Genomic DNA, 25,339 nt, shown 5'->3' with positions numbered 1-25,339 from the left:
ACTGAAACAAATGTTATACCATTTTTTGGGGACAGATAGAGCTTTCCTTTTGGTGGTATTTAATCACCACTACGGGTTTTTATTTTTTACTATATAACAAAAAAGTACTGAATATTTTTTTTTTAAACGGTTTTAGGAAACATTTATTTTTACCTAATGTTTTGGTAAAATATAAAAGGCGGGGTCACATCAGGTAAATAGACACCAAACATGTCAAGCATTAAAATTGCGCACGCCCGCAAAATCGCAAAAAACTATCATAGCCCAAATTGGCCATGGGCATTGCTTTAAAAGATTTTAGCGCTCATCAGTTTAGTGTTATCAGTGATTGATGACCCTAAAATTATTGCTCTCACTGCGAAGTTCGCGGCGATATGTAACGTGTGGCGTAATGGGCGCAATCGTCGTTTTTGCGTGTAGGCACACCTAACGCATTTTTGCGCATCTACGTCTGGGTGGGGGACTTTCAAAAAATTTTGTGGATTTTTGTTATTTGTGTGTGTGTACATTTTATATATGTTGTGAGCAATTTTTTTTTTACACTTAACTTTATTGTTATCACATAGGGTGCTAAGAAGTCCCCTATGTAATAACAAATTACAGAGACCGGGAGGAGAGCGGTGGGAGATCTGTACTGAACTCCCTCTGTTCTCAGTGCGCAGAGCCGCCACATTGCCCGGGATGGATGACGCCCGGGATCGCGGGGACAGCGAGAACGGCGACGGCGAGAACGCTTGTATGTAAATGGCCAACGCTGGGCGTTTAAAATCCTGGTGGTTTCCTGCTCTAGCCCCCTGGCGCGCACGAAAGGGCATGAAGGACGTCTAAAGATGCCCACCCGCATCCAGGAGACTCCTGTCCGGCCGTCTTTCAGCGGACGGCGGACGGGAAGTGGTTAAAATAAACAAAATAAAAAAGGGACAGTCTCAATGGACCACTTAGTCTTTTTCCTGCCATCACTCTTCTATGTTTCTATAGAAAGGTTAGCACCTACACACTGACAATGTTTACACAAGTATCCCACTCCAAAAGGGTTCAAAAAGCTAATAGTTATATAGTTCACAAGAATAAATTGTTAATGCTCACCTTCAGATTTATGTTGTCCACATTACATAATAACTAAACATATTATCTAGGCTTGCACCGATAATAGCATCAGTGCCGATACCAAGTATTTGGGTGAGTACTCGTACTTGCCCAAATGCCCACGATACCAGCGAGTCATTACACGCCACACCGCTTCCTGATTGGCCAAGAAGCCGGTTCCATGCTCCCTCGTCGCCAGGGAGCATGAAGCTGGCTTCCCGGCCAGCCAGGAAGCTGGGCGGCGTGTCATTACACGCAGCCCGGCTTCCTGATTGGTCGCAAAGCTGGCCAATCGGGAAGCCGGGTGGCGTGTCAATACCCGTCCCCTGGCTTCCTGATTGGCCAGAAACCCAGCTCCATGCTTCCTTGTCACATGGTGATGAGGGAGCATGGAGCCGGCTTTGAAGCCAATCAGAAAGCCGGACACCGAGTCATTACACGCAGCCTGGCTCCCTAATGGGACTTCCGGTATCTGTATTGGCGAGTACCGTAAAAAAAAAATATATATATATCGGTACTCGATAACGAAAAACCGGTATTGAAGCATCCCTAATATAATCACATTACCAGAACAAAATGCATTCACTTTGATTTACTTGCTACATCACCAATTTTCAAACATACTTACAGCTTTGTAAAGTATGTTCCCCATCTTTACTTGGTTTTCTCTCATGTACAGGCATCAATTCAATCGGTGGGGTCTGTTAGGTACTGTTTAGCTCATTGATCTCCCACTTGAAATGCCTGAACAATTCTGGTTCTGATGTCACTTGGCAGAGCCAAAAACAGTAGTGTAGGCCTGGCTTGTTATCTCCTTTAGGTATGCAAGTACTGGCACCAATGCTAGAACATTCCTACTACTACAATGTGTGGGGGGGGGGGGGGGCATTCCTATTCCCATGGGCACATAAGGGCACCCCCTTACCCCTACAGCTCCCTTGTTTAATTTAGCTTCAAATGCCGAAGAGTGGACAGAATAGGGAAATATACCATGAGGCAGTCTGCCTGCACTGATGCACTAGCGACTGCCTTATGGTATAAAAACCCCAGCCTTGGGGTAAGGAGAAGCCTTATATTTTTTTTTAGATGAAGTAATTTTTTCAGGTGCTTCCAATGTACTGTTACTTCAGGAACTCATAAAAACACAGTATGGAACAAGAATGCCATTGGTGGGCAAATAGCCCCCTGAATGCTATGAGCATTATAACTGGCAATGGACAAACAGTGGTGTATCCAGGGTATGGCACATATAGTACAAAGGGAGGGGGATCCTGCTCTGTGGGTCAGCGAACGTTCGGAGCCAGCTGACATTTTATCTCTCCCAAGCCCTCTCCCATACACCCATTTTCAGCACCCAGGGATCCTCTGGCCCGCATCTTGCCCAGTGTCTGGCAACCAGTGATGTTACAGATGAACATGTGTAAGAGCCATACACATCTCCCTGCCTGGCCCTTATTAACCAGAGCAGGTGGGTAGATGTGTATGAGGGCTGAACACTCTGCCCGTCATCCCACCCAGTTCCTGGCAACCAGTGACATCACTGGTTGCCAGGAACTGGGCGGGATGCCGGCCAGAGTGTCCCAGGTTGCTAAGAGCTGGTCGGTGAGATGTGTATGACCCTTACATATCTCCCCGTTTGGCTCTTAGCAACCTGGGACGTCAGGGGAGCAATTTTTTGCAGATACGTCTCTGGACAACAAATACTGTAGATGTGGGTTATTGCTGCACACAGCACAAGCTGCTTAAATTATTTGGAAGTGTTCTGTAAATACAGAAATATATAGTGGACACTGACTTTGATCATCTTCTTTTTACGTTTATTAATCATGATATACAGTAAATGAAGAAATTTGTAAGCAGGACTTAAACATTGTTTTGGCTACAAACAACAAATAAAAATACTGTATGCATTTTTTTAATATACAAAATAATATATTTTAACAGCAACTAGAGCTATGATGCGTCTCACTCTACATGAATCTGCTCAATATATGTCAAGATCAATGCATCATTTTTAAAGTTCCTGATGAGTTTCCTAGATCAGTGTCCACTTCTTCAGAGAAACATTAACATACTGTATGTTCAAGGTCTATTTATAAGCAATTCACAGAGCTATTCACCGTACAAATCTCTGTAAACAGTTGTACTGTACGGACGTTGTTAGAATATTTTCTTTTCAGGTCGAATGTAATATTTGGAAAGTACAGTATTATGGCCACTAGATGTAGCTGAGGAGCATAGGTACTAAATACTTACATTATGTGCTCTTCAGCTCCATCTAGTGGCCATTATGTTTTAATTTCCAAATATTACATTCAACCTAAAAATAACATTATTTTTTTTCTTCCATTCCCCAGAATTAACTTTCAAAGATTCATAGGGCGAATGGCTCTGCAAAATGTTTATGAATAGAACCCTTAGTGTTAGCATACCAATATTAATATGGTACATGCACATCTGAATCTGAGGCTTTTTGTTATATGTGAAATGCTATTGTTTATAGTATCTAGCAATCATTGTGCTTTTTTTCCCCAAAAAAAGATTGATGTTTAAACCTAAAATACAGATTCTTTATTTAACAAAATGCTGAAATTATTACTTTTAAAATTGCAGTTTACGGTGATGTCCATAGACTTCAGAAGGTGGTCAGTTGAGATGGTCCTCCAGCTGTGATGCAACTACAAATTCTATCATGTATCTGCCTCTGGAAGTCATGCTTGAGGCTGTCAGAGTCTTGCAGATTCACCACAGCTGCAGTGGCGAAGTTTGGCTACTCCTGCTCTATGGGCTGCTACATAACACTTGTACAACCACCTTCTGAAGTCTACGGGCATCACTAACCACCTTCTGAAGTCTACGGGCATCATTATGCTAAGTTTGGCTACCCCTGCCATAGGGCATACAGTTGGCTGTCTGGACTTACAAAGGTACATTTTAAAGGGAAGGTGGCTGAGCAGGGACAGGGAGCTGATGCTGACTTATCAGCTAGAGAACAATTGTAACTGGAACAGTTTTTTTAACCTGCTGAATGGGGCCAGTCATGGAAATTAGATCATCATCAAACTATCTGACAAAAATCGACAGGCGAAATACCGCATGTAACGTATAACGTGGACCTAAAGCATTTTGCATATAGATATACATACATAGACTCTAGACACAGGAGACAGTAATTGGATCTGGCCAAAGTCGCCATACTACACCGTGGCATTGGCTTTACAATCTCAATAGAAACTAGTAGTCCATCACTGGAGCCTTTTTTTTTTATCCGATTAATCGATTAATCGAACTTAATAATCGGCTAACTAATCGATTATGAAAATAATCGTTAGCTGCAGCCCTAGCTTACACTGCCACAATATATATAAATATACACACACACACACATTTACACACACATATATATACACACACACACACACACACACACACATATACACACACACATACACATAGTATATGCCCTGCCCTAAGGACTAATGGATCATCACAATCATATGCCCTTTATGGTCTATTGGTAGCCCTACCCTAATAATGTATACTTCTAAAAGAACTAAAAATGCAGAAATAATCAGTCACTACAACAAAATCCATACAGCACAGGTAACAAAAAGAAAATACACATTTTTATAATGTTTTAAAACGTAAAACATACCTTTATTTCAAATGAATACTGCGTCAATTCACTAATGCATGCGGTATTTTCAAGTGGAAGTACAATAAAACAAATGAAAATTGGCTAGAAGCTATTTTTTTTTGGCAGAAGATACATGCAAAGTCTCTTCTGCAAAAAAAGTTCTCCCTCTTTCCCTCAATTATTTAAAAAAAAACTTTTGTGTACACTGGTAAGATGCCGTAATTTTGCCTGATGCTGGGGGCGATGTAACTCCTGTGCGCATTTGCAGGAGTTAAATCATCAGTGGCCACTCAATGGCCAAGGAGGATTCCCACATAACCCAGAAGTGGTGGAGGCAGAGATGGGGGGGGACCGAAGATGCATTGCACAGAGCTGGAGAAGGGCACAATGTGCAAGTATGCTGTGCACTTCAGGGCGAAAAAAAACCCATGCAATACACAGTGTACTACCACCCCAAACAACCATATGTTTCTATTTTGTACTAACGAAAATGGTTTTAAACTCAATAAAGATTTTTTCCCACAAGCCAGCAGGATTTACCACAAGTATGTTACTTTATCATTTTAGGGGGGATATTCTGTATATTTCAGTCATTTCACAAACATTAGTGACAATTGTGTGGTTTCTATGAGGCGTCTTTTGAGAACAATAGCATTACCTTTCATGTGAAAAAAATACCAATGAATAAAAAAAAAAAAATACAATTCAAATTAGATATTTAACTGTTGACTCCTTCATGCATCAAAAAAGGATTCTGCATATATGAAATATTTATGTTTGTAAACTAAAAGTTTTGATGAGAAAACCATAGATGGCCATTGATAAATAAGTGAAAAGGTTAGTGAAATGACCCCAAAGACAAACACTATACCAGGATCTAGGATCTTCAGGAGGGATCTGTTGGGGGTTTGAGCCAGAACAATAGTTTAAGGTAGGATGAATAGAACATTCCTGCCCACATTTCCTAAAGCAGTGCTGGGGGCTCAAAGAGTAAGAGCAGCATCTGTCTCCTTGCACCAGGACTGACTCTGAGTGACAGATGTTTGTCAATAAACTTTTCAACTGAATTGCAAATATTTGTCTAAAGCTAGCCACAGACAACAGAGAATGGCTGAAGAACAATCTTACTGTATTACAATGACTTTTGGTACAGGTTTTGGCTAGATTTGCACAAGTATTCCTGCAGAGGCTAATAGGAAGGGGGAAGGTGTGGTTTATATGCTTATCCATCATCTTATCATGGTGGAAACCATAGCATTCAGAAAAACTTTTCGAAACTGTCCAATCCCTTGTCCTTCCCAAGATTTATTTTAGTACTGTTTGAAACTGCCCAGAGACTTGAGATAAAAAATATCTGGGAGTCTGTCATCTTATACCTAATGGCGACCTTAAAGCCCAACTCCAGGGACAATACAAGAGTGAACTGCTTGGTAAGTCCACTGATGCAGGGATAATACTTACTTTACTCCTTGCTATGGCAGGTTCCTTCCATCCATGTGGCCACACCCGAGAAGCCTCTTCAAAAGGGTGCTCCTGAATATGATCACTCACTTGCCTTCTCCACATACAATGCAGAGTTAATAGCCCTGCACTGTATGTGATGATGTTGAGGGACTGCACAAAGCCCAGAGCGTGATGGAGAGGAGGAAAGCACTGGAGCCTGCAGATGTGGGTGGGGGCAGATAAGCAATATCTCCTTTGTACCCCCTAGACCAGGGGTCAGCAACCTTAAACACTCAAAGAGCCATTTGGACCCGTTTCCCAGAGAAAAGAAAACACCGGGAGCCACAAAACCCTTTTGACATCTAAAATGAAGATCACAAGGCATATATCGTTTTTTACCTTTATGCTATGTATGGCATGTATATAGGTATATGTGGACTTAGTAACGCACTGGACTCTGGGCTTAGTAACGCACTGGACTCTGGGCTTAGTAACGCACTCCCCCGCGCTCCTCATCCGGATTCAACTGCCAAGCCTCACAGCCAGCATCCCAGCCAGACGGTGTGCACTGGGGGGGGTGGGGCATGTGACACACACTTCTCCTCTCCCGCCGCCTGTTACTAGGGACGCGGCCGGGAGAGGAGGTGAGTCACAAGACCTGCCCCCTTACTAAGAAGCCCGTCGGCAGTGCGGGGCCCTGGGACTCTGCCACATATTCCACCAGGGGGGGTGCCCGGACCTCACTGGGCCCCCCCACAGCCTGGGGCCCCAGGGGTAGTTCCGCCCCTGGACAGGGAGCCGCAGCAGAGGGATGAAAGAGCCACATGCGGCTCCGGAGCCGCAGGTTGCTGATCCCTGCCCTAGACCTTATGAGCACTTAACCCTTGAAGTGCAGGGGAAGGGGGGCCCACTGCAAGAATTTTTTTGTCTCATGCCTGGAGCTGGGCTTTAAACATTTGGTTTGAAATGCGGGCAGCAAAAAGCTTATGCTTTTCATGAAACCCTGCAACTAGGCTTATAGCAGAGCTCCAGCTATAGAAATGTATATATACTTACATTGGTCCAGCTTGACACAAATGTAAATATATATAAATGATCCCCAGCAGGGCCACATGGACGCTGTAAAGCAATTTAGTATCAGCAGCAACTACAGGTCCAGGAACAGTTGCTCTGCTGAGCGACTTCCCTTCCACTGTTAAAACACAGTTGGTTGCTCGGTACAGTGGCCATTCTTTTCACAATGAATGCTAGTCATTCACTGATTGGACAAAGGGCAGTGTGCCAAGCTAGACCAATGTAGGAGTCTATAAATTACTATGCCCGGAGTTCCGCTTCAAGTCAGGTCAATTACCTTCCACCTTAATGTGGAATCGATTTTAAAAAATGAACGCAACCTAATTTAGTTGACTTCTAAAAGGACATTTGGGAGAGAATGCAACCTCTTGTCACATGATTCTGAGCTGTACAACCGCTCTAGAATAAATTGGGGCTTTAATCAGAAGGCAAGCAAAGCACACAGATGCCTTTTATAAATGTGCTGGCGTAGCTTCTAAAGAAAACATATATACATGACCCCCACACTTTAGTAATGTTGCTTATCAGTCATAGGACTGTTGCAAAATAGAAATTCTCTCATTTGCATGTTATCTTCTCTCCCAACAACAATGAATATGAATACAGTTATTGGTACAACTACTCAGATTATTATTTGACACTGATCTTTTTATTCTTCTATAAATCCGCTACTTTGCCCTCTCTAAAAAAAGCAGTTGCTTATTGTGAAATGACACACGAATTTTACCAGTACATACTGTATATGAAACTGTGTCTTCACATGACATGCATGCCTTTCAGCTGATAGAAAGCAGGTGTCCACAACATCCAAGTGAATTGATTTCTCGAATCAGGAGCTTTCCTTATTCATTATTTCCAGAGTTATTATGCGTCTCCTCCAGATAACAGCATTCCCTTAGGATGGCATTGCTGGCATAGTGGCTCTTTGTTGCCATATCCATAGCAGTCGGGCCCCACACATTGACAGCATCCGTTATGGAACCAACGGTACCTCGAGGAGCCGGTAACTTCACAGGACTCCTGGCATCTTTTCATAGTCATACAGGGTTTAAAATACATCACTGTGCAAATGGCAGCTACATTCACAGAAGGTGGGGAAGGTAAAGCTAAAGCAGATAAAGGAAAAAGAAAAATGTGAATTTGTAAAGGCAATAAATGCCTGACAGGATTATTATGTCTTATAATGTATGTGTGTATTCCAGCACACAAGATGCTGCAGATTTGTCAAGTCATGCCACACAATGCAAACAATAATGGAAGTCACCATCACTCAATTGTATGCATGAAGTATGAACACCGAGGAAGGGACCCTGCATGGCCCCGAAATGTTGGCTTGATGCCACATGTGACAAGTGAATAAAATACATGCATACAATTGAGTGCTGGATGATTTCCATCATCGATTGCACTGTAACACGGCGCCATCCGTGTTATCACTTCAAGCGCCAAGATCTGAAGCTAAAGGTCTGTACACTGTATGGAGTGCAATACTGGATGCCACACCATGCAGTGCACACCGGTATTAAAGCAGAACTCGAGAAACAAAAACTTTCATTTAAATATATTCCTTAAAGAACTCCGGGCAAAAAAGGTATTAACCCTTGCAGTGGGGCTACCTCTGCACTGCAAGGGTTTAGTGCTCATTTTGGTCTAGGTACACAAATAACAAAGTTATACTCACCCAACCCTCGGAGCAAGCTGGCTGTTAGAACCGGTCCTTATCTCACCCTCCACTGCAGTGGTCTAAGGATTCTTGAGTCATAGCGTTCTTTGCACAGTGAATAGGACGTGAGGACGACAAGGGACCTACCATCACTGGAGAAGAGGAGGAGCCAGCCAGCTGCATGGTTCAGGGAGTATAACGTTGTTATTTTTGCACCTAGACCAAAATAAGCACTTAACCCTTGCGGTGGGGCTACAGTTTTGCCCGGAATTCTTCCTTAATGGCCACAAAGGATACAAGTATGCTTTGTCTGCACCAAATGTCTTTGCAAACCCAGAAATAACCTTGTAAAATTAGTAGTGACATCATCAATGTGCTGTACATATCATGTGCAGAGAGCAGAGCTGTGGGAGGGAGTCAGCAGGCTTCACCCACTACAGGCTGCTTACAGAAAACTACAGGAGGGGGCGAAGAAACGACCAGTCACCCTGCACAAGGAGAGAGAGCAGCAGTCTGGTCTTTATTACAGGAAGCTTCTGCACAAAGGCAAAGATTCACACTGAATTACTGCACACATCAGGAAGAAATACACAAAGCACACCAAGATTCAAGTAAGAATACACATGCCTCTTGTACTTAGACAATATATAACAATGGCCACTACTCCCTACTCTTGCTATTAGACCTCTCTGCTGCTTTTGACACTGTTGACCACCCGCTCCTCTTCAAAAAACTCCACTTACTTGGCCTACAAGACTCTGCTCTCTTATGGTTCTCCTCCTACCTATCTAAGCGCTCCTTTAGTGTCACCTACAAATCTAACTCCTCCCCTCCTCTTCCTGTAGGGGTTCCCCAAGGCTCTGTCCTTGGACCCCTTCTCTTCTCTATCTATACCTCCTCCCTTGGTCAGTTAATAACCACACATGGCTTCCAATACCATCTTTATGCCGATGAAACTCAAATCTATATCTCTACTCCACAACTCACCCCCTCTTTGTCCTCTCGTGTCACTAATCTACTAACTGACATATCCATCTGGATGTCGCAACACTTCTTAAAACTCAACCTTTCAAAAACTGAGCTCATGATATTTCCTCCTACCCGTGCACCTTCCCCCAACTTTTCCCTTGAGATTGTTAACACAACTATCCAACCCTCCCCCCATGCCAAGGTCCTAGGTGTCGTCCTTGACTCGGACCTCACCTTTCTTCCCCACATCCAATCACTATCCAAATCCTGCCGCCTTCACCTTCGTAACATCTCCAAAATACTCACCAATGAAACCGCTAAATTACTCATCCACTCCCTTGTTATATCTCGTCTTGACTATTGCAACTCCCTCCTCATTGGCCTTCCACTACACAGGATATCTCCCCTTCAGTCTATCATGAATGCAGCTGCTGGACTCATTCACCTAACCAACAGCTCAGTGTCTGCAACCCCCCTCTGCCGATCCCTGCACTAGCTTCCCGTCACCCAAAGGATAAAATTCCAAATATTAACAACCGCTTACAAAGCCATCCACAACTCTGCCCCAGGTTACATCTCCAACCTTGTCTCAAAGTATCACCCTAACCGTCCCCTTCACTCTTCCAAAGAACTCCTGCTTTCCAGCTCCCTCCTCAACTCCTCCCATGCTTGGCTCCAGGACTTCACTAGAGTCTCTCCCATCCTCTGGAACTCTTTAACCTAACCTGTCCATCTATCTCCTAAAGACTCATCTCTTCAAGGAAGCCTATCCCACCTCAACCTGACCACTGAACTATCACATTCTCAAACAATTCATCCACACAGCTACCTCCTCATGTATCACTTCCCCCTCCCTTTTAGATTGTAAGCCCTCACAGGGCCCTCTTTACAATCTTGTATTGAATTGTATTGCGATTGTAATATCTTCCTTATATTGTAAAGCGCTGCACTGTTGGTGCTTTATAAATCCTGTATAATAATATTAATAATATTTGCTTATGATATATTTATTCATTTATTATAATCTCTCTCACACTCTCTCTCTCTCTCCTATCTCTCTCTCCTTGTATGAAGTTGCTAATCTGTTGCTTCTTTTCTTTTTTACTAAAAGGGCCAGATTTGGTTTTCTGCACGCAATTTGGGTAATAACTTAGCCAGTGCTGAAAATGAACTTATCTGCATCTGTTTAAAAAGTGATCCCTTCTGTGAACACTTCTTAGATCTGTGACAATTCTAATGTTCATTCTCATTGCTAAATATGTTCTCGACAGTAGGGGCACAACTAAGAAAATAGACATACAGGCTCTTTTTGGCCTCGCAATCATGTGGAATGAAATCTGTCACTTGGATGACAAAACAGACAGAAAGATGAATGTTCACATTTTGCATGCAAATTGTACATTCATTAATACAGGACTATACACTGAGTGGCTAGATTATTATGACCACCTGACGTTTGTAGGCAGATTACCTATAATTAGCTATAATTTCACGCTGAAGTTGCTAGAGGGCCAGACGATTATAAATAGGGAAGCAGGTTGCGATTTAACAGCCTTTGAACGTGGGATGATTGTTGGCGCTCGGAGCCATAGAGCAAGTATCAGAAAAACAGCAGAATTCGTTAAATGTTCAAGAGCAGCTGTTGTTAAAGTGTTTAAAGACTGGACTGCCAGCCGAAAATCTGGGTCTGAACGTGCGAATTGTGACCGTCAGCGACTAGTCAATATTAGGGCAGAACGGAGAGTGGCAAGACTGGTACAAGACAACAGAAGGGCAACAGTGCAGTGTCAGATTTCTCCCATCACCTTTCAACATCCCGTGGAGTCACGAGGCGGCCCAACGAAGTACTGGTGGGGTGGTCATAATAATCTGGCCACTCAGTGTACAAATAAATGTCCCCCTGAGAGTCTTATAGTAGAACATTTAAAACTTGGCCATTAAAAATGTTTTTCATTCTTAAAAAACTAAATGTTTGTTAGGAGAATTCAAGGGCAGTTCTCCTTCCCCTACTTTCAGAAATAAAACCAAGTAGGCACAGGAAAAAAAAACAATAAAAAAACCTCTGCTATAGAAATAGCAATGTTGAAAAATAGTTTTACATTTGTGAATTGACTGGAAGTAAAATGGAAAGTATGTTTTTTTTTAATTCCTGTGATTTAATGCAGGTTACCTTAATTTTGTTATGACTTACATTTTGACATGGTTGCTCTTTTATGTTTTGTTTTGGTATTGTAGTGATTCATAGATTAGCCACAAGAGGGCGCAAACACTCAGCATGTGATCCTTCAGCCCCCTTGTCCCAGCCCACATCTATGACTGTATTGCGATCTTCAGTGCACTTCAATTCCGCCTGTTGTGTTTTAGATTTGTTTTGTAAGATTAGGTAAGATGCGTTGAGTGGACTTTGGGAGATTTCTACTCACTATCTCCTTATTTGACCAATGTCAAACAGAGCAGGAAATTAGAAAATCTCCCCAATTCCTGTCTATTTAAAGGAGAAGTATGAGGCGAGTGCTTTTCACTCACCTCATAGTTCTAGCCGACCTGTGACAATGAAACTGTCACAGGTCGGCTTAGTAGATCGGGAGGTGAGCGAACACATAACGGCGTTCGCTCACCTCTCGATCCTGTCACGGCTCTCTGCCGTGACAGGGGAGGGGCTGGATTCCCCCAGCTGTAGCTCGTGGTATACTGAGCTTAGGGTGACGGAAGGGCGCTAGTTTGTGTCCTCCCGTTACCTTAAGGAGAACTATGGGGAAAAGCACTGACCCCATAGTTCTCCTTTAAGATGTTAGACAGAACAAAAAGTGTGCGAAATCCCTCCAGTGGGGACACTCATGGCAATAAAAACACATATTTTCAAGTCAAGAAGACCTTGTTTCAGATTTTATTCTTCGGTGTGCCCATGAGAAAGATTTCCCCTCACTTCTTGTCCAGGTAACAGCTGTAAGCGGAAGTCTCCTTAAAGTCTATTTCCACTTTTGCAGTCAAATTGGGATAACACCTATTTTCTATTTGTTACATATTCCCATTCACATCGCATAAGCTAAAAAGAATTACAATAAAAATGCTTTTGGTGGTTTAAATAGCTTTACTTGGGTTAGGGTTTCTTGACTTCCTTAGGGCCTGTTCACATGATATCAGGTGCGGATCTGCAGACGCGGTGCTACTGATGCAGTGCGTTTTGGCCGCGTTTTTGATGCGTTCCAGTTAAAAAAGTTTTTTTTTGCTGTAGTGGGGCTGTCAGTATGTTAGCTGCAGTGCAGTGCGTTTTTGACGCGTTTTTGAAGCGTTTTGCGTTTCCGGCCCGTTTCCTGACCGGACAAAATGTGACATGCAGTATTTTTTCTGTCGTAACCTGAACGGACTGCGCACGTGAGAACTGTACCCCATAAAACACATAGGGATACATTGGGATGCATTTTTAGTGCAGGAGCGTACGGAGCCGGTCAGCACAGAAAACAGACGTCGTGTGAACAGGCCCTAAGGGTTACAATTTATACTTGCTTCTTTTTCTTTTGTAATGTTAAGAGAATATTTGAGGGGTGAGGGACTTCCCCATTGTATGTTACTAATTAAAACACAATCCGTAAAATTTCCCTTTTAAGCCTTTCTATAAATGACAGATCACTCTGAAGGTGCTGAGAAAAAAAACTGGAATCAGCCATGTTGCCTGCTGCAATAAAACAGCTAAAAAGGTAAGAATTTTTTTTTTTTTTATTTATATATATATTTTTGGGTATACTGTGTGAATTGGAATGCATAACAAACATATAAAGGGGTTTTCTCAAATTTGACTGCAAAAGGGGAAATACACTTTAAAGTTGAACAAGAGGCTGGGGGAAAAAAACCCTTGCAACCCTTTAAAAAAACCTGACAGAAAGATCTCCTCAGCAGCACATGAATGAGTTTGTTCTAATACTAAAAGGAGTTTTTGGTGGAATATGAAGTGGTGCACGATCTGGCTCTAAGGCTGCATTCACCTAGGCGACAGCATTTTCACGTGTATCTGCTAGCGTTTTCGCTGCACGATTTTGCATGTGGTTTAAACACGTTTCCTTGTGTATAGTAAGTCACGTGTTTTCATGAGCAGATCATGACATATTGATGTAAATGGTCAAAATCGTGTTTCCTCTTAAGTGTATGGGAACAAATCAAACTGCTCTGCCAAAAAAAAAAAAAAGCTCATGTACTTTTTCCAGCGTCAGGCGTTTTTCTACGCTCAGGTGTGAACCGCGGCTATAGAAATAAATGGGATTTCTTGTCTTCAGCGTGGACAATTACGCGTGTCAAAATGCCTAGGTGTGAACGGGGCCTAACATTGCACAGGTCAAGTTGCTATACAAACTGATAGCAGGGTTGGTTTAGTGCTAATCAGTTAAAAACATAATGCAGTTGATAGAATCTATAAATATTAGAACCTCAAACCAAATCAGGAAGGACTGGATGTGTCTCTAAAAGCATCATGACTGATAGTAATTACATGAGCAGGATAGCACTTTTCCCTGTAATCCAGAGAAACAATAAACATGCTGAATAGGAAGTGACAGCTTGGATGTTGCAAAAACAGTTGTTAAATGTTTCAACACCGGCAGATTGTATTTGACATTTTACATTCTATTTCATCTCATCCTGGCATCGTCTTCATATCTTGCATTACAAATGAGCACTTTGTGTGACAAGCCATTTTAAAATGTAAGCACTAGTTCCTAATTTTGCTGCATTATTGAACACTGTTTCTCAGCGTTTACAGTGCCAGGGAAATTGATTGATCCCCAAGCAAGCTTCGTAACTAATTTATTATAATGATGCTCATTAGGAAAGTCTAACCATTTTTTAGCTCTGGAATAAACTTAGACTGGCAGGATACAGATGTAAAAGATCAGCCTCAGCAATCCATTCTGCATCTGATATGGACATCAACTGTCAATGCCTGCCAATACCCACATCACAGTCATATTGAATATGGGGGCAGAGCTAAGGACTGGTGGCCATTAGGACTGCTTGAAGAAAGTTTTTTTTTCAACTGTTGTATCCCTTTAACCCCCCCTCATGACCTTCAATAGATTGTGCCTTCAAGGGCATCAATATGTTTTGCTCCCACCCCCTTCACAGTGATTGTGGCTTTCAGCAACAGCACCATGTTTGTGAGAAAGTAAGATTGATGTCCAAGTGAGGAAAGGCACACTTCCCTAGGATGGAAAGCCACCAATGCAATGCAAATGGTTAATATGACTGATGTGAATTTATTTTATGTATATTGTTGGTGATATATAAATACATGTAATAAATAAAGACATAATTCCTAGAGAGGAAGTAGGGTAGCATGTAAGGCCCTGTTCGCTGAAATGCAATTAAAACTCCCCAAACCTCCCTTGCGACCACCCTGGTGTGAATGGGCTATAAGGCTGCTAAAAAATGCATGTTTATAGATTTATAAAGTTCATGAATTGTTTTATATTGGTTTTATTATTTGTTTAAAACCCTTTAAAAAAAATAAACATGCAATATAGGGAGGTCATTTTAAACATGTCAGCAGGACATGCTGGGCTTTCCAGTAAGAAAACCCAGCATTGACAGTGGGCTGCTTCTTTACTTCTGCTGAAAAACTAGAGGGGTCACTGCTATAAGAAAGGTAAGGGCTTGTGTCCCTTCTCTGACTTGGGGCTTGTTCACACCATGTTCCTTGAGTTGCGGTTTCCCATACTCCACCTTACATGTACGGCGTGAACAGGGCACTTAAAAACAATTGTTTTTTATGTTTCCTGTTTACTCCATGCATGTGCAGTGTTGTGTAGAAAAACACAGCTTAAATAACATGGTGTAAAGAAGCCCTTATCCAGCTGGGTGGTTAAAACAATCTTCTAGTACAGTCTTTCTCAACCATGATGCACTGGCACACTGGTGTGCCTTCTGGCTTCCCCAGGGGTGCCTCAAATTTTTTAGTAGTGGGACTGTGATGTTAGGGGGGCTCCTAATGTAAAGGGGGAACTCTGATGTGAAAGAGGAGGACCCTGATATGAAAGCGGCGTTTCTAATATGAAAGAAGGACTTCTGATGTGAAGAGAGAATACTGATGCAAAGGGTGACTCTGATGTGAAGGCCATGTTCTTGCATTAGGTCCCCCTTAAAATCTATGACAGACTGGGGCCCCTCAAGATTTTGCATACTTTTACACCGGGACTAATGAAGGTTGAGAAACACTGTTCTAGTATTCAGATCTTTTTACAATAGAGGCAATCCACTGCAAGGCAGTAATGCATGTTTGAGAAAGCCTAGACAAATAGCCTTGTTATCTGCTGGTTGTAAGTGGTACATTTAAAATATTCATATTTCATAATTACCCTAGTTGAAATAGTGTTTTAAAAACATTACCCTTTTACCAACCAGTGTGATTAGAGGTATCATAGCAAGTATGATCTTGCAACTCCAGTTTCTGTTGATTAGGAATCTGAAAATGTTTTTGCCTAATGCATTACTTGGCAGATGTCAGTGTAAACTAAGCTGAAACGAGGCTGAAACTTATAATAAATCAGTTCCATTACTAGAATTACATATTTATAGCTTTGTTTGCTGTACCTGAATGAGTGCCGAGAAGGATATGATCCATATGAGACATCTGGCTGAATTCTTTAGATGCGGGCAGAGTGTGAATGGTCCAGTCTACAGCTGCATCTCCCTGCAGTTCACATAGAGACTGGAACAGAGATGGCAATGGGAAAGGTAGCTCCTCTAGTGAACTTCTTCGGGCTGCAAGTTTGCGACTTCCTTTATGCTCACTGCACAAACCTGAGGAGCAAAAAGAAGCACAAAAAAATAACAGGGCCAGCATATAACCTTTTGTATAACAGCCATACTAACACCAGACACCTGGGTTTAGGGGTGCAGTGATAAATACATGACCTTATGGGATAACATAACTACATCTTATTTGCTAAAGCTAAGTGATAACTCAACTTCTTTTACCCATTGAAGCATATCCAGGTATTTTTAGGAATACAAACTAATGTGTGCATGTACATGCTGCTTTAGAGGTAAGAAGCAGACTTGTAGAAGGCCTTTACCAGTATAAGGCCCACTCCTAATATTTCAGCTTTGCATGTGCTTAGAGAGGCTAAAACACTTGTTGATTAATTAGAACTTATGGCCATTCCAATAGTGAGATTTCCCAGCAGTAGTCTATGTCTCTGCCCATTCTCACAGTAGTATAACAAAAGGTACCAATTGTTGTAGTTGAATTTACCACATATGTATTTATTTACATGGAGAAGCCATGGTGGCATTATTTGGCCTTGCAGTGGTTTCTAATGGTCTTGGTACTTCTGCAGGCTGACGCCCTGAAGAGACAAAGGAAGCCATACTGAAAAATCAGTTTTGGATAAGTTTGGCCTTTAAAGAAGCCTTAGAAGAAGAAGAAGAAATAAAATGCCATATTTTCCTGGAACCCCTTGCTGCAATAACATCTCATCTTCTTATAATACTTTACAACTAAAGGACCCCTGTGCCATTGTTATTTGCAGTGCTTGACCATCCTAAAACCTTATTTTCTAGTTTTGTGTAGTGACAAAATAAAAGAAAGCAACTAGAAAAAGGGTTGAAATGGAATGGAAATAATGAAATTGCAGTCAGTTATTGTTTAACAAAAGAATACAACATTGATTAAAGGTTCTTTAAAGAAAGATGAAAGCTGCAGTAAAATGCTCTCTTCCAGTTTACCTCCTAGATGTTGTAGAGTACAATAGAACCTCAGCTGCAATGTAAAGGGTCATTATAGCCAAGTGGTATCATTTTTAGAAAATGGTTTGCATAAAAGATGATTTAATCACTTTCAAGGATCAATGAGCCAAAGTTTCAAGAGATCAAAAAAAACACAAGACACCTAAAGCCTAAGCCATCACGGGCAGGGCCTTTCTTACCATCTTGTCTTGAATTGTATTCTGATTGTAATGTCTTCCTTATATTGTAAAGCGCTGCACAAACTGTTGGCGCTATATAAATCCTGTATAATATTAATAATATAGACACACAGCTGACTACTTGTCCTGATGCCTTTTGAAGAGACACGAAATGGGCACAGTGACAGTGTCTCCTTATGGCACCCTTCTGCCCACACCCCTCCCACAGCAAGGTATTCTCACTGATCCATGATACTTTGTCACCTACCTGCTCCAATAGAGCTTCTGGGTATGGAGGAAACATGTGGCCTCCCCTATGTGACAGTATTTAAGGCTTATTTCCAGGTTCTCACTTGGTGAAGGCTGTGACACCATCCACCCTGGTAAACTCTGGAGCTTATCCAGGGTAGATTCCTGCAACATGGAGACACTGAGGGAGTATGTATTGTTGAGTGTCAGGTAGGTGAGCTATCAGGAGGAAATACCATTGTGCCCTGAATAGACAGTGCTTCTTTGAAGATATCAAGTTTGCTTAACTATGAGGTTTGTCACTTGTCTTAATTATTACTTTAGCAATGGGAGCCAATGAGCTAAAAAAAAGTAATTGCTGTTATGGTAGACCGCACATGTATTACAGGTTAGTGAACTGAGTCTATAAAAAGAAAGGGACTGTATTTTGTTGCTTCCTTTTGTCTCTGGTGACAGCTTACATAAAACAAAAGGCTTCACAACAAAACTGGATAGATGTCAAACATATTTTTTAGTTTATAGTGATGATTGATTATTAAGTGCCTATAGCTATTGTGATTTATGTGCACATTCATTTTAGTACGTTCTGTCAGTGTACTTAAAGGAAACCTTTCCTGAGAGATATGGACGTTGCCATTATTGACTACTCATGTAGATCATGACTTCTGACTTTACGCTGAGTTTTCTGTTATGTATACTTGATCTATGCGAGTAACTCAGAGAGCACTAAAGGTAGAGTGTCAGCCCGACAGCCAGTCAACTTGCATTTTCAGCAGACAGCCAGCAGTGGCAGCTCTGTATCTCAGGATTTGAACTCTGATTCCTGGTGACTGTAGCATTTCACAAGGATCCTGAGATCTGTCAAATTTTTTGCACATTAAAAAAGTGCCATTGTAGAAGGGCAAAAAGCAGACAAATTAGATTTTTAAACTACACATAGCCCTCTGAAATCCACTTGATGGACCCTGCCAAGATTAAAAATTGAAAGCAGAACTTCAGGCCCAAATGTATTTATATATTTATTTGATTACATGCCCTTTGTATTTTCCTGTCATGGATAGGGAAGGGAAGGTAAAACGCACACACAGGATGCACACACCACTCACACAATTAATGAGCTTGCAAGAGACCCACACTCTTGACACTTCTAGTCAGAAGACTCGGCTCGCCAGGATATAATAAGCTAGTATGTAGGTTTTTACAAACACAGAATTAGCTTTCTCTAGCAGTTAAAACGTTAGATAAATCTGTCACTTTCCATATAGGGTTAGTGCAGACAGTAATAGGCTAGCTTGGTGTCTTCAAATATGTGCATACTGCATACTATAGAAATGAATTGGTTTATTAAAAGAAGTAATATAAAACCAAGCAGCCCCCTTCCCTAGCCCTAGTTGAGCCTCCCCACCACAGGGGCTTACTTATTTCCTCTGGTGGTAGCAGCCTCCCACGTTGTCTACATCTGGTAGAAATCTAGACTGGGCCGCCCAAGCACTAACGTCCTACAGACTTAAATGGCACTAGATTAATGGACTATAGGAACATTATATATAATGTATGAACTTTTTTTTTACTTATCCCAAACATGGTGGACAGTTCTTATAATTAAAACTATGGGACAATTAAAAAAAGTATAGATATTTGTATAAAATAGGATGGAATAAAATAATACACAGATTATCTAAGTGCACCTCTGCTCCAGGGGTTAGGTAAGGAAAATGAACAGTATACCCCCAGACAGTCATCAACTGGACCCCAAGAATACCCTGTTTCCCCGAAAATAAGACCTATCCCGAAAGTAAGACCTAGCACTATTTTTCAAGATTTCGGTAATATAAGACCTACCCCGAAAATAAGACCTAGTTTGGTGGTAGCATGTGAGGGGGAAACTTGAAGAGCAGGAGAGATGGTATCAGCCTGCAGGGACATACTGTATTAAGGGGATGACAGGGGACTCCCTCCGGCCAGCGCAGTGACAGGGAGCACTCCAGTACCATACTTCAACTGCTGTCCCCCTGAAGGCACTGCTTAATGTAATGGTACTGTACTGTAATGTGTACCGGTAAATGGTACCATACTTTACTGGCTGTCCACTGTCTGATGTCCCCACTGCTGCACCGCTGGTACCACTGTCCCTGATGGCAAAGCATGCCAGCGCTGCAGAAAGCAAGGCTGCGTCGGCGGAGGGAGCAGAGCCGCATTAGCCGATATTCCTCTACAGCGCTGGTTACTGTGACAGGTGGAGTGATACCAGATAACTTTAGATTGTTGTACATTTTGTTGCACAGTATAAAAAACAAAATAACACATCCCCTGAAAATAAGACCCAGTGTGTTTTTTGGGGGCAAAAAAAATATAAGACAGTGTCTTATTTTCGGGGAAACACGGTATGTTCCATGGTGAACAAATACCACTCCTGCCTACAGTGGATAATTCAGCCACAGTATCTAGGCAGCTAGTCACCAGGCCATTGGACTTGTGCAACCAATAGCCACATAGGAATTTCAGTGGCAGTGGAAGAATACAGAAAAATTAGCATCAGGTGAGCTATGGTTCTTTCTACCAAACTGTGATCTTACTTTTCTTAGACAGGACAGTGCTTTGTCATGGAGTGAAAAGGATTTGGTGCCACCTAGTGTTCTCACTGGTGCAGGTTGAGGGGTTCCAGGATGCATGTCTAATAGGGAGGAAATAGTTTTTTTTCCAGTTTCCTCTGGCATAAGTAAATCCTGGTTTAGGCCATGAAGCCTGGTTTAGAGCCTTGGGTAGAATGAAGAGCCAACCCTAGGTCCATGTTTTGGTGGTAACCAGCACCTACTGATTGTTCAGGTGTACACAAGGGTTTTATTATGGGAGCTAAAAACAAAAAGGAAGACGTCACAAGCACTCCAACAACAATAATAACAGCAATTAGATGCTCATTTATTGACAGATGCTGTCTCTCATTGGCAAACGCTTTCGGGGGCCACACAGGGTCCCCTTCGACAGACACAGAGATGACAGTACAGAGATAACATATAGTAATTTATATAGACATACCCATCAGTGCATATTATGGGAGCTGACTCTATCTCAGTGCTCCACCTAGGAGACAGAGGAAGTCTCAACCCAGGAGACAAGAGGGCTCCATCCAAGAGAAGGTAAGCCACTGCAGTTCGGAGCTGCAAAATGGTGTGAGCAGAGAGAGTTGTGACAACTGTCTGGAGGAGAGACAAACAGGGACCTAAGCCTGTGGACCAGATCAACAGGGCTGCAGAAGAAAGCCAGGAAACTGGAGTGAAGTATTTGTGTTTGGAAGAGAAATTCTGAATAACCCTTGCAAGGGTAACTTTGTTTGTATTTTAAACTTTACTCTTATAAAAAGTGGGCAAAGACAGCTCTTTAAAGTTTTTGGTTAGGTTATGCATCCTTGAATCGATACCTTTAACTTTTTACGAGGGGGTAAGTAGAAATCTGGATGGAGGGAGATCGGTGGATGTGGTATATCTGGATTTCTCAAAGGCTTTTGATACGGTGCCACACAAACGCTTGTTATACAAGCTGAGATCCACGGGCATAGATGGGATGGTGTGTATATGGATAGAGAACTGGCTACAGGACCTAGTACAAAGCGTATCTGTAAATGGCAGCTTTTCAGAATGGGCTAGTGTCATGAGCGGTGTGCCTCAGGGTTCTGTGCTGGGCCCCATGCTGTTCACCCGATTTATTAACGACATCGGGGAGGGTGAGGTAGCAATGTTTCAGTGTTTGCTGATGATACCAAAATCGGGAGGGTAATAGAAACGGACCTAGACAGTTTAACATTACAGGAGGACCTGGATAAAATAGGGGAGTGGGCTAATATATGGCAGATGAGGTTTATTGTCGACAAATGCCAAGTAATGCACTTTGGGAATAAAAATAAGCAAATGGGCAAATGGGAAAAGATTTGGGGGTCATTGTAGACCACAGATTGATTAATAGCTTGCAGTGCCAGACTGCTGTAAACAAAGCAAGTAGAGTCCTGTCCTGTATTAGGAAGGGTATTTATTGCAGAGACAGGTCTATAATTTTGCCACTTTATAGATCACTGGTTCGGCCTCATCTGGAGTATGCGGTCCAGTTTTGGTCACCAGTCCGCAGAAAGGACGTCCTTGAGCTTGAAAGAGTCCAGCAGAGGGCAACCAAACTAATTAGGGGAATGGAGGACCAGAGCTATGAGACAAGACTACTAAATTTAAACATGTTCACGTTAGAAGTAAGGAGATTACGGAAGGGATATGATTTTCATGTACAAATTGTTTAATGGTGACAGTAACATTAGCAACAAACTCTTTACAATTAACTCCATTACAAAGACTAGAGGCCACCACCTAAAATTGGTGGAAAAGAAATTCAAGCACAAGGGGCGAAGGGGGTTCTTCACAGTTAGAGCGGTTAGGGTCTGGAACTCACTGCCAGAGGCAGCGATCTCAGCTAAGAATGTGGAATCATTCAAGAAGCTGTTAGACGATTTCCTGAGAAACCATAACATACAGGGATACAGGTACAGTTAACAATGAACTGATACAAGGACCGATGTGTGTATGTGAGGGTGTGTTTGTATATATGCATGTATGTGTGTATGTACATGTATATATGTGTATATGTATGTATATATATATATATGTGTGTGCGTGTACACATACGCACACATCAACAATAGGTTGGACTTGATGGACTTATGTCTTTATTCGACCTCAGATACTATGTAACTATGTAACCTTTGAGCTGATCTTTCCACAGTACATATTTGCCTAAGAACATAACTGGATTGAATGGTGTTTTTTATATTTATGTCTGGTGTTTCACTATAATGAATGAGGCCTCCTGCTGTTCTAAAGTTCATAAAAGCTACTGTTTGTTAAACAGTTTTGAAATTAAGTACTTCAGACAATGTTTCCATGCACCTTTTACAGCGATAAATCATAAGTTGCAGTTTCTGTCATTATGTTAATTACCAGAGTTCTGTAATATCTTTTGGAATTAAGAAGGTGGGTGCAGTAGGTCTAATGGAGATTTCATATACCCATAGACATATAACTCTCAAACCAGCTGCTTAGTGAAAAAAAACTGATTGGACAAGTTTAGAAAACCAGTTCTGCTTACCATTGTTCACCCTTATAAGCTGGTTCCAGCAATGATAGTCTACAGACAGCCTTATTAGTTTGCCCTCCTGTATAAGTATCTATGTAAAGATGCATAAACCTTACCAGAAGTCTGACTTTTTGTTATATGACTTATAGAGAAAAGCAGTGTATATGCAGCAAAAGGTGATTTTCTGCATTCTCCTGCTTTCAAGATCATCCATCTTCCCCAGATGGAGTAAATATGGCTGTATGCACCTACAGCAGACATAAACTTCCATGAGTTTGTAAAAGCCTGTAAAATGTTCAGTTTTCTCATTCTAGATGCAAACTTAAAAACCTAATTGATATCATCTAGGCTTACTTACCCACACAAGAGCAGCACTGTTCCCAAATACTGCCCAGACACATCATGCAATCCTGGCAGCAAGGACACTCGTCTCCTTTCATGCTGCACTGACAGAGCTCCTGCAGGGAGAATCCATATGACATCATTATAAATGAGACTCTGTCTAGAGAAATCACTCTGAAAACACAATGTTTTCAGATATATACAACTCATTTAATGCAGCAGCATGCACATTTCTGGGGCCCTTTTAGTCTGCTTCTTGTGGTCCTTTGCCAATTTAAGGCCCATCATACACTAGTGTAGTGCTCTCCCCCGAAGGAGCCACTGGAATACCCGATTCAGCCATAGCCTGTCTAGGGGATTTTGGTAACCAGCTGCCCCACTAGCATTAACTGCCCTCTTCTAGTGACCAACAGAGCTGAGATCCAGGCCAGAAGTACGATGCTGAAGAACATTATTAACATATCCAAACTGGGATAAGTCCCTTTCAGAATTCCAGTGCAGATTTAATACAAGCACATACTGACAGAGGGTAGTTGAACAGATGAGCACGGATTGTCACAGAATCTTCAATGGAAGAGACACCAGACATGCTCCTGAGGTCCTCTCTATTCTAGGCACCTCCAGTAGCCATCAGCTTCCCTGGTTCTCCTCCTCAATCAGTAGCAAAGGCCTTCTACAGGCTTGAGGCCTAGCAAAACTTTTCCCGCACTCAAGCATTCCCACCTAGCCTGGGGCAGGCTGGACAGCACCCAGCCCTGGCTGGACTTTGGGCTATCCCAGGCTGGACTGAGCACATGGCAATTCCCTTGAATATATATGCCCTGTCCCAGCATGCAGCACTGGCTTTGAGAGCCCCCGTGATTGGCTGGTGGACTGCACACACATTCACAGCGTCCCATATTGGTTGTCTCACACTACATTGGAGTCACACTCCACTCAGACAAGTACAATCAATGCCAGAACACATGGAATTAACCAGATAAACCTTAACTATAAATCAGCCAGGCTGACTACAGCTCTGGCAATCACTAAATATCTAGTAGCCACTCCACTAAAGATGGTAGGGGCTACACTAGCAATCCTGTTACTGACAGCAATGGAATTGTAAAGAGAGCAAGGAAACCACTTAAAAGTTTCTACAGTGTGAACCTCACTGTTTGGACCAGCAAGGCATCTCTGGATGCTGCTCTCTGGCAAGGAAGTTTCTGCAGCGTTTGTGCCATCGACAGGATCACATGGGCCTAAAGGGTGTCTGCACTGTACTTTAAGGCCCCGTTCACATATAGCGACATACCTTTTGCAGCGGATCCGCACGGCCGGGATAGCGCGACTTTCGGGGCGACGTTCCAGCGACGATCCAGCGACGGTAGCGCCACCTTCCCCGTCGGGCTCCATAGAAAAAAAGTAAAATCGCGCAAAATCCGCCGAAAAAAGGGTCCAGTAGAAGCGACTTGCGACCGCGACGAGCGACGCGCGACATGGAGTTAAGACAGCTCCATTGAATAACAACGGCGACTTCTCGCGATATCGCGCGGCAAAAATGCGCGATATCGCGGCGGAAAATCGCGCTACAATTCGCTATATGTGAACGGGGCCTAGGACTGCATGCCTATTTACTTCTTTGTTTGGGGGAGGGGCTTATACAGGAGTCATGTAGTTGCCCTGCCCTCATGAGCTTACAATCTAATGTATATGTTCCTGTCTAGAGATATATAGACTTTCAGACTACAAAAATATAAAAAATGTAATCAAAGGCTGGACAATGTGTCTTATTTATACAAACAGTTATTTATACAAACAGTTAATATGGGAATGGTTGCTATTGGTAGCACAGATACATCTCCCATGCTTGAGTAGGTATTAAAATAC

The 25,339-nt window shown here is 42.2% G+C and overlaps 1 protein-coding gene across 1 annotated transcript in view; it reads right to left on the bottom strand.

The window, feature by feature from the left end:
* Positions 1 to 8,089: 8,089 nt before the first annotated feature.
* LOC108786759 (twisted gastrulation protein homolog 1-A-like) overlaps positions 8,090 to 25,339 on the bottom strand; it is a 22,975-nt gene continuing 5,725 nt past the window's right edge. Inside the window, exons 3-5 of the mRNA XM_018556119.1 lie at positions 23,487 to 23,586; positions 16,452 to 16,661; positions 8,090 to 8,346 (exon numbers count right to left, since the gene is read on the bottom strand). Of these exons, the coding sequence (XP_018411621.1) occupies positions 8,105 to 8,346; positions 16,452 to 16,661; positions 23,487 to 23,586 (552 nt within the window). The 3' untranslated portion in view covers positions 8,090 to 8,104. The remainder of the gene's footprint in view (positions 8,347 to 16,451; positions 16,662 to 23,486; positions 23,587 to 25,339) is intronic.

The sequence above is a fragment of the Nanorana parkeri genome, unplaced genomic scaffold (genome assembly GCF_000935625.1).
Source record: "Nanorana parkeri isolate BGI_ZX_2015 unplaced genomic scaffold, ASM93562v1 scaffold225, whole genome shotgun sequence".
In the NCBI taxonomy this organism is placed as follows: Eukaryota; Metazoa; Chordata; class Amphibia; order Anura; family Dicroglossidae; genus Nanorana; species Nanorana parkeri.
This window is presented reverse-complemented; position numbering and strand designations above follow the sequence as displayed.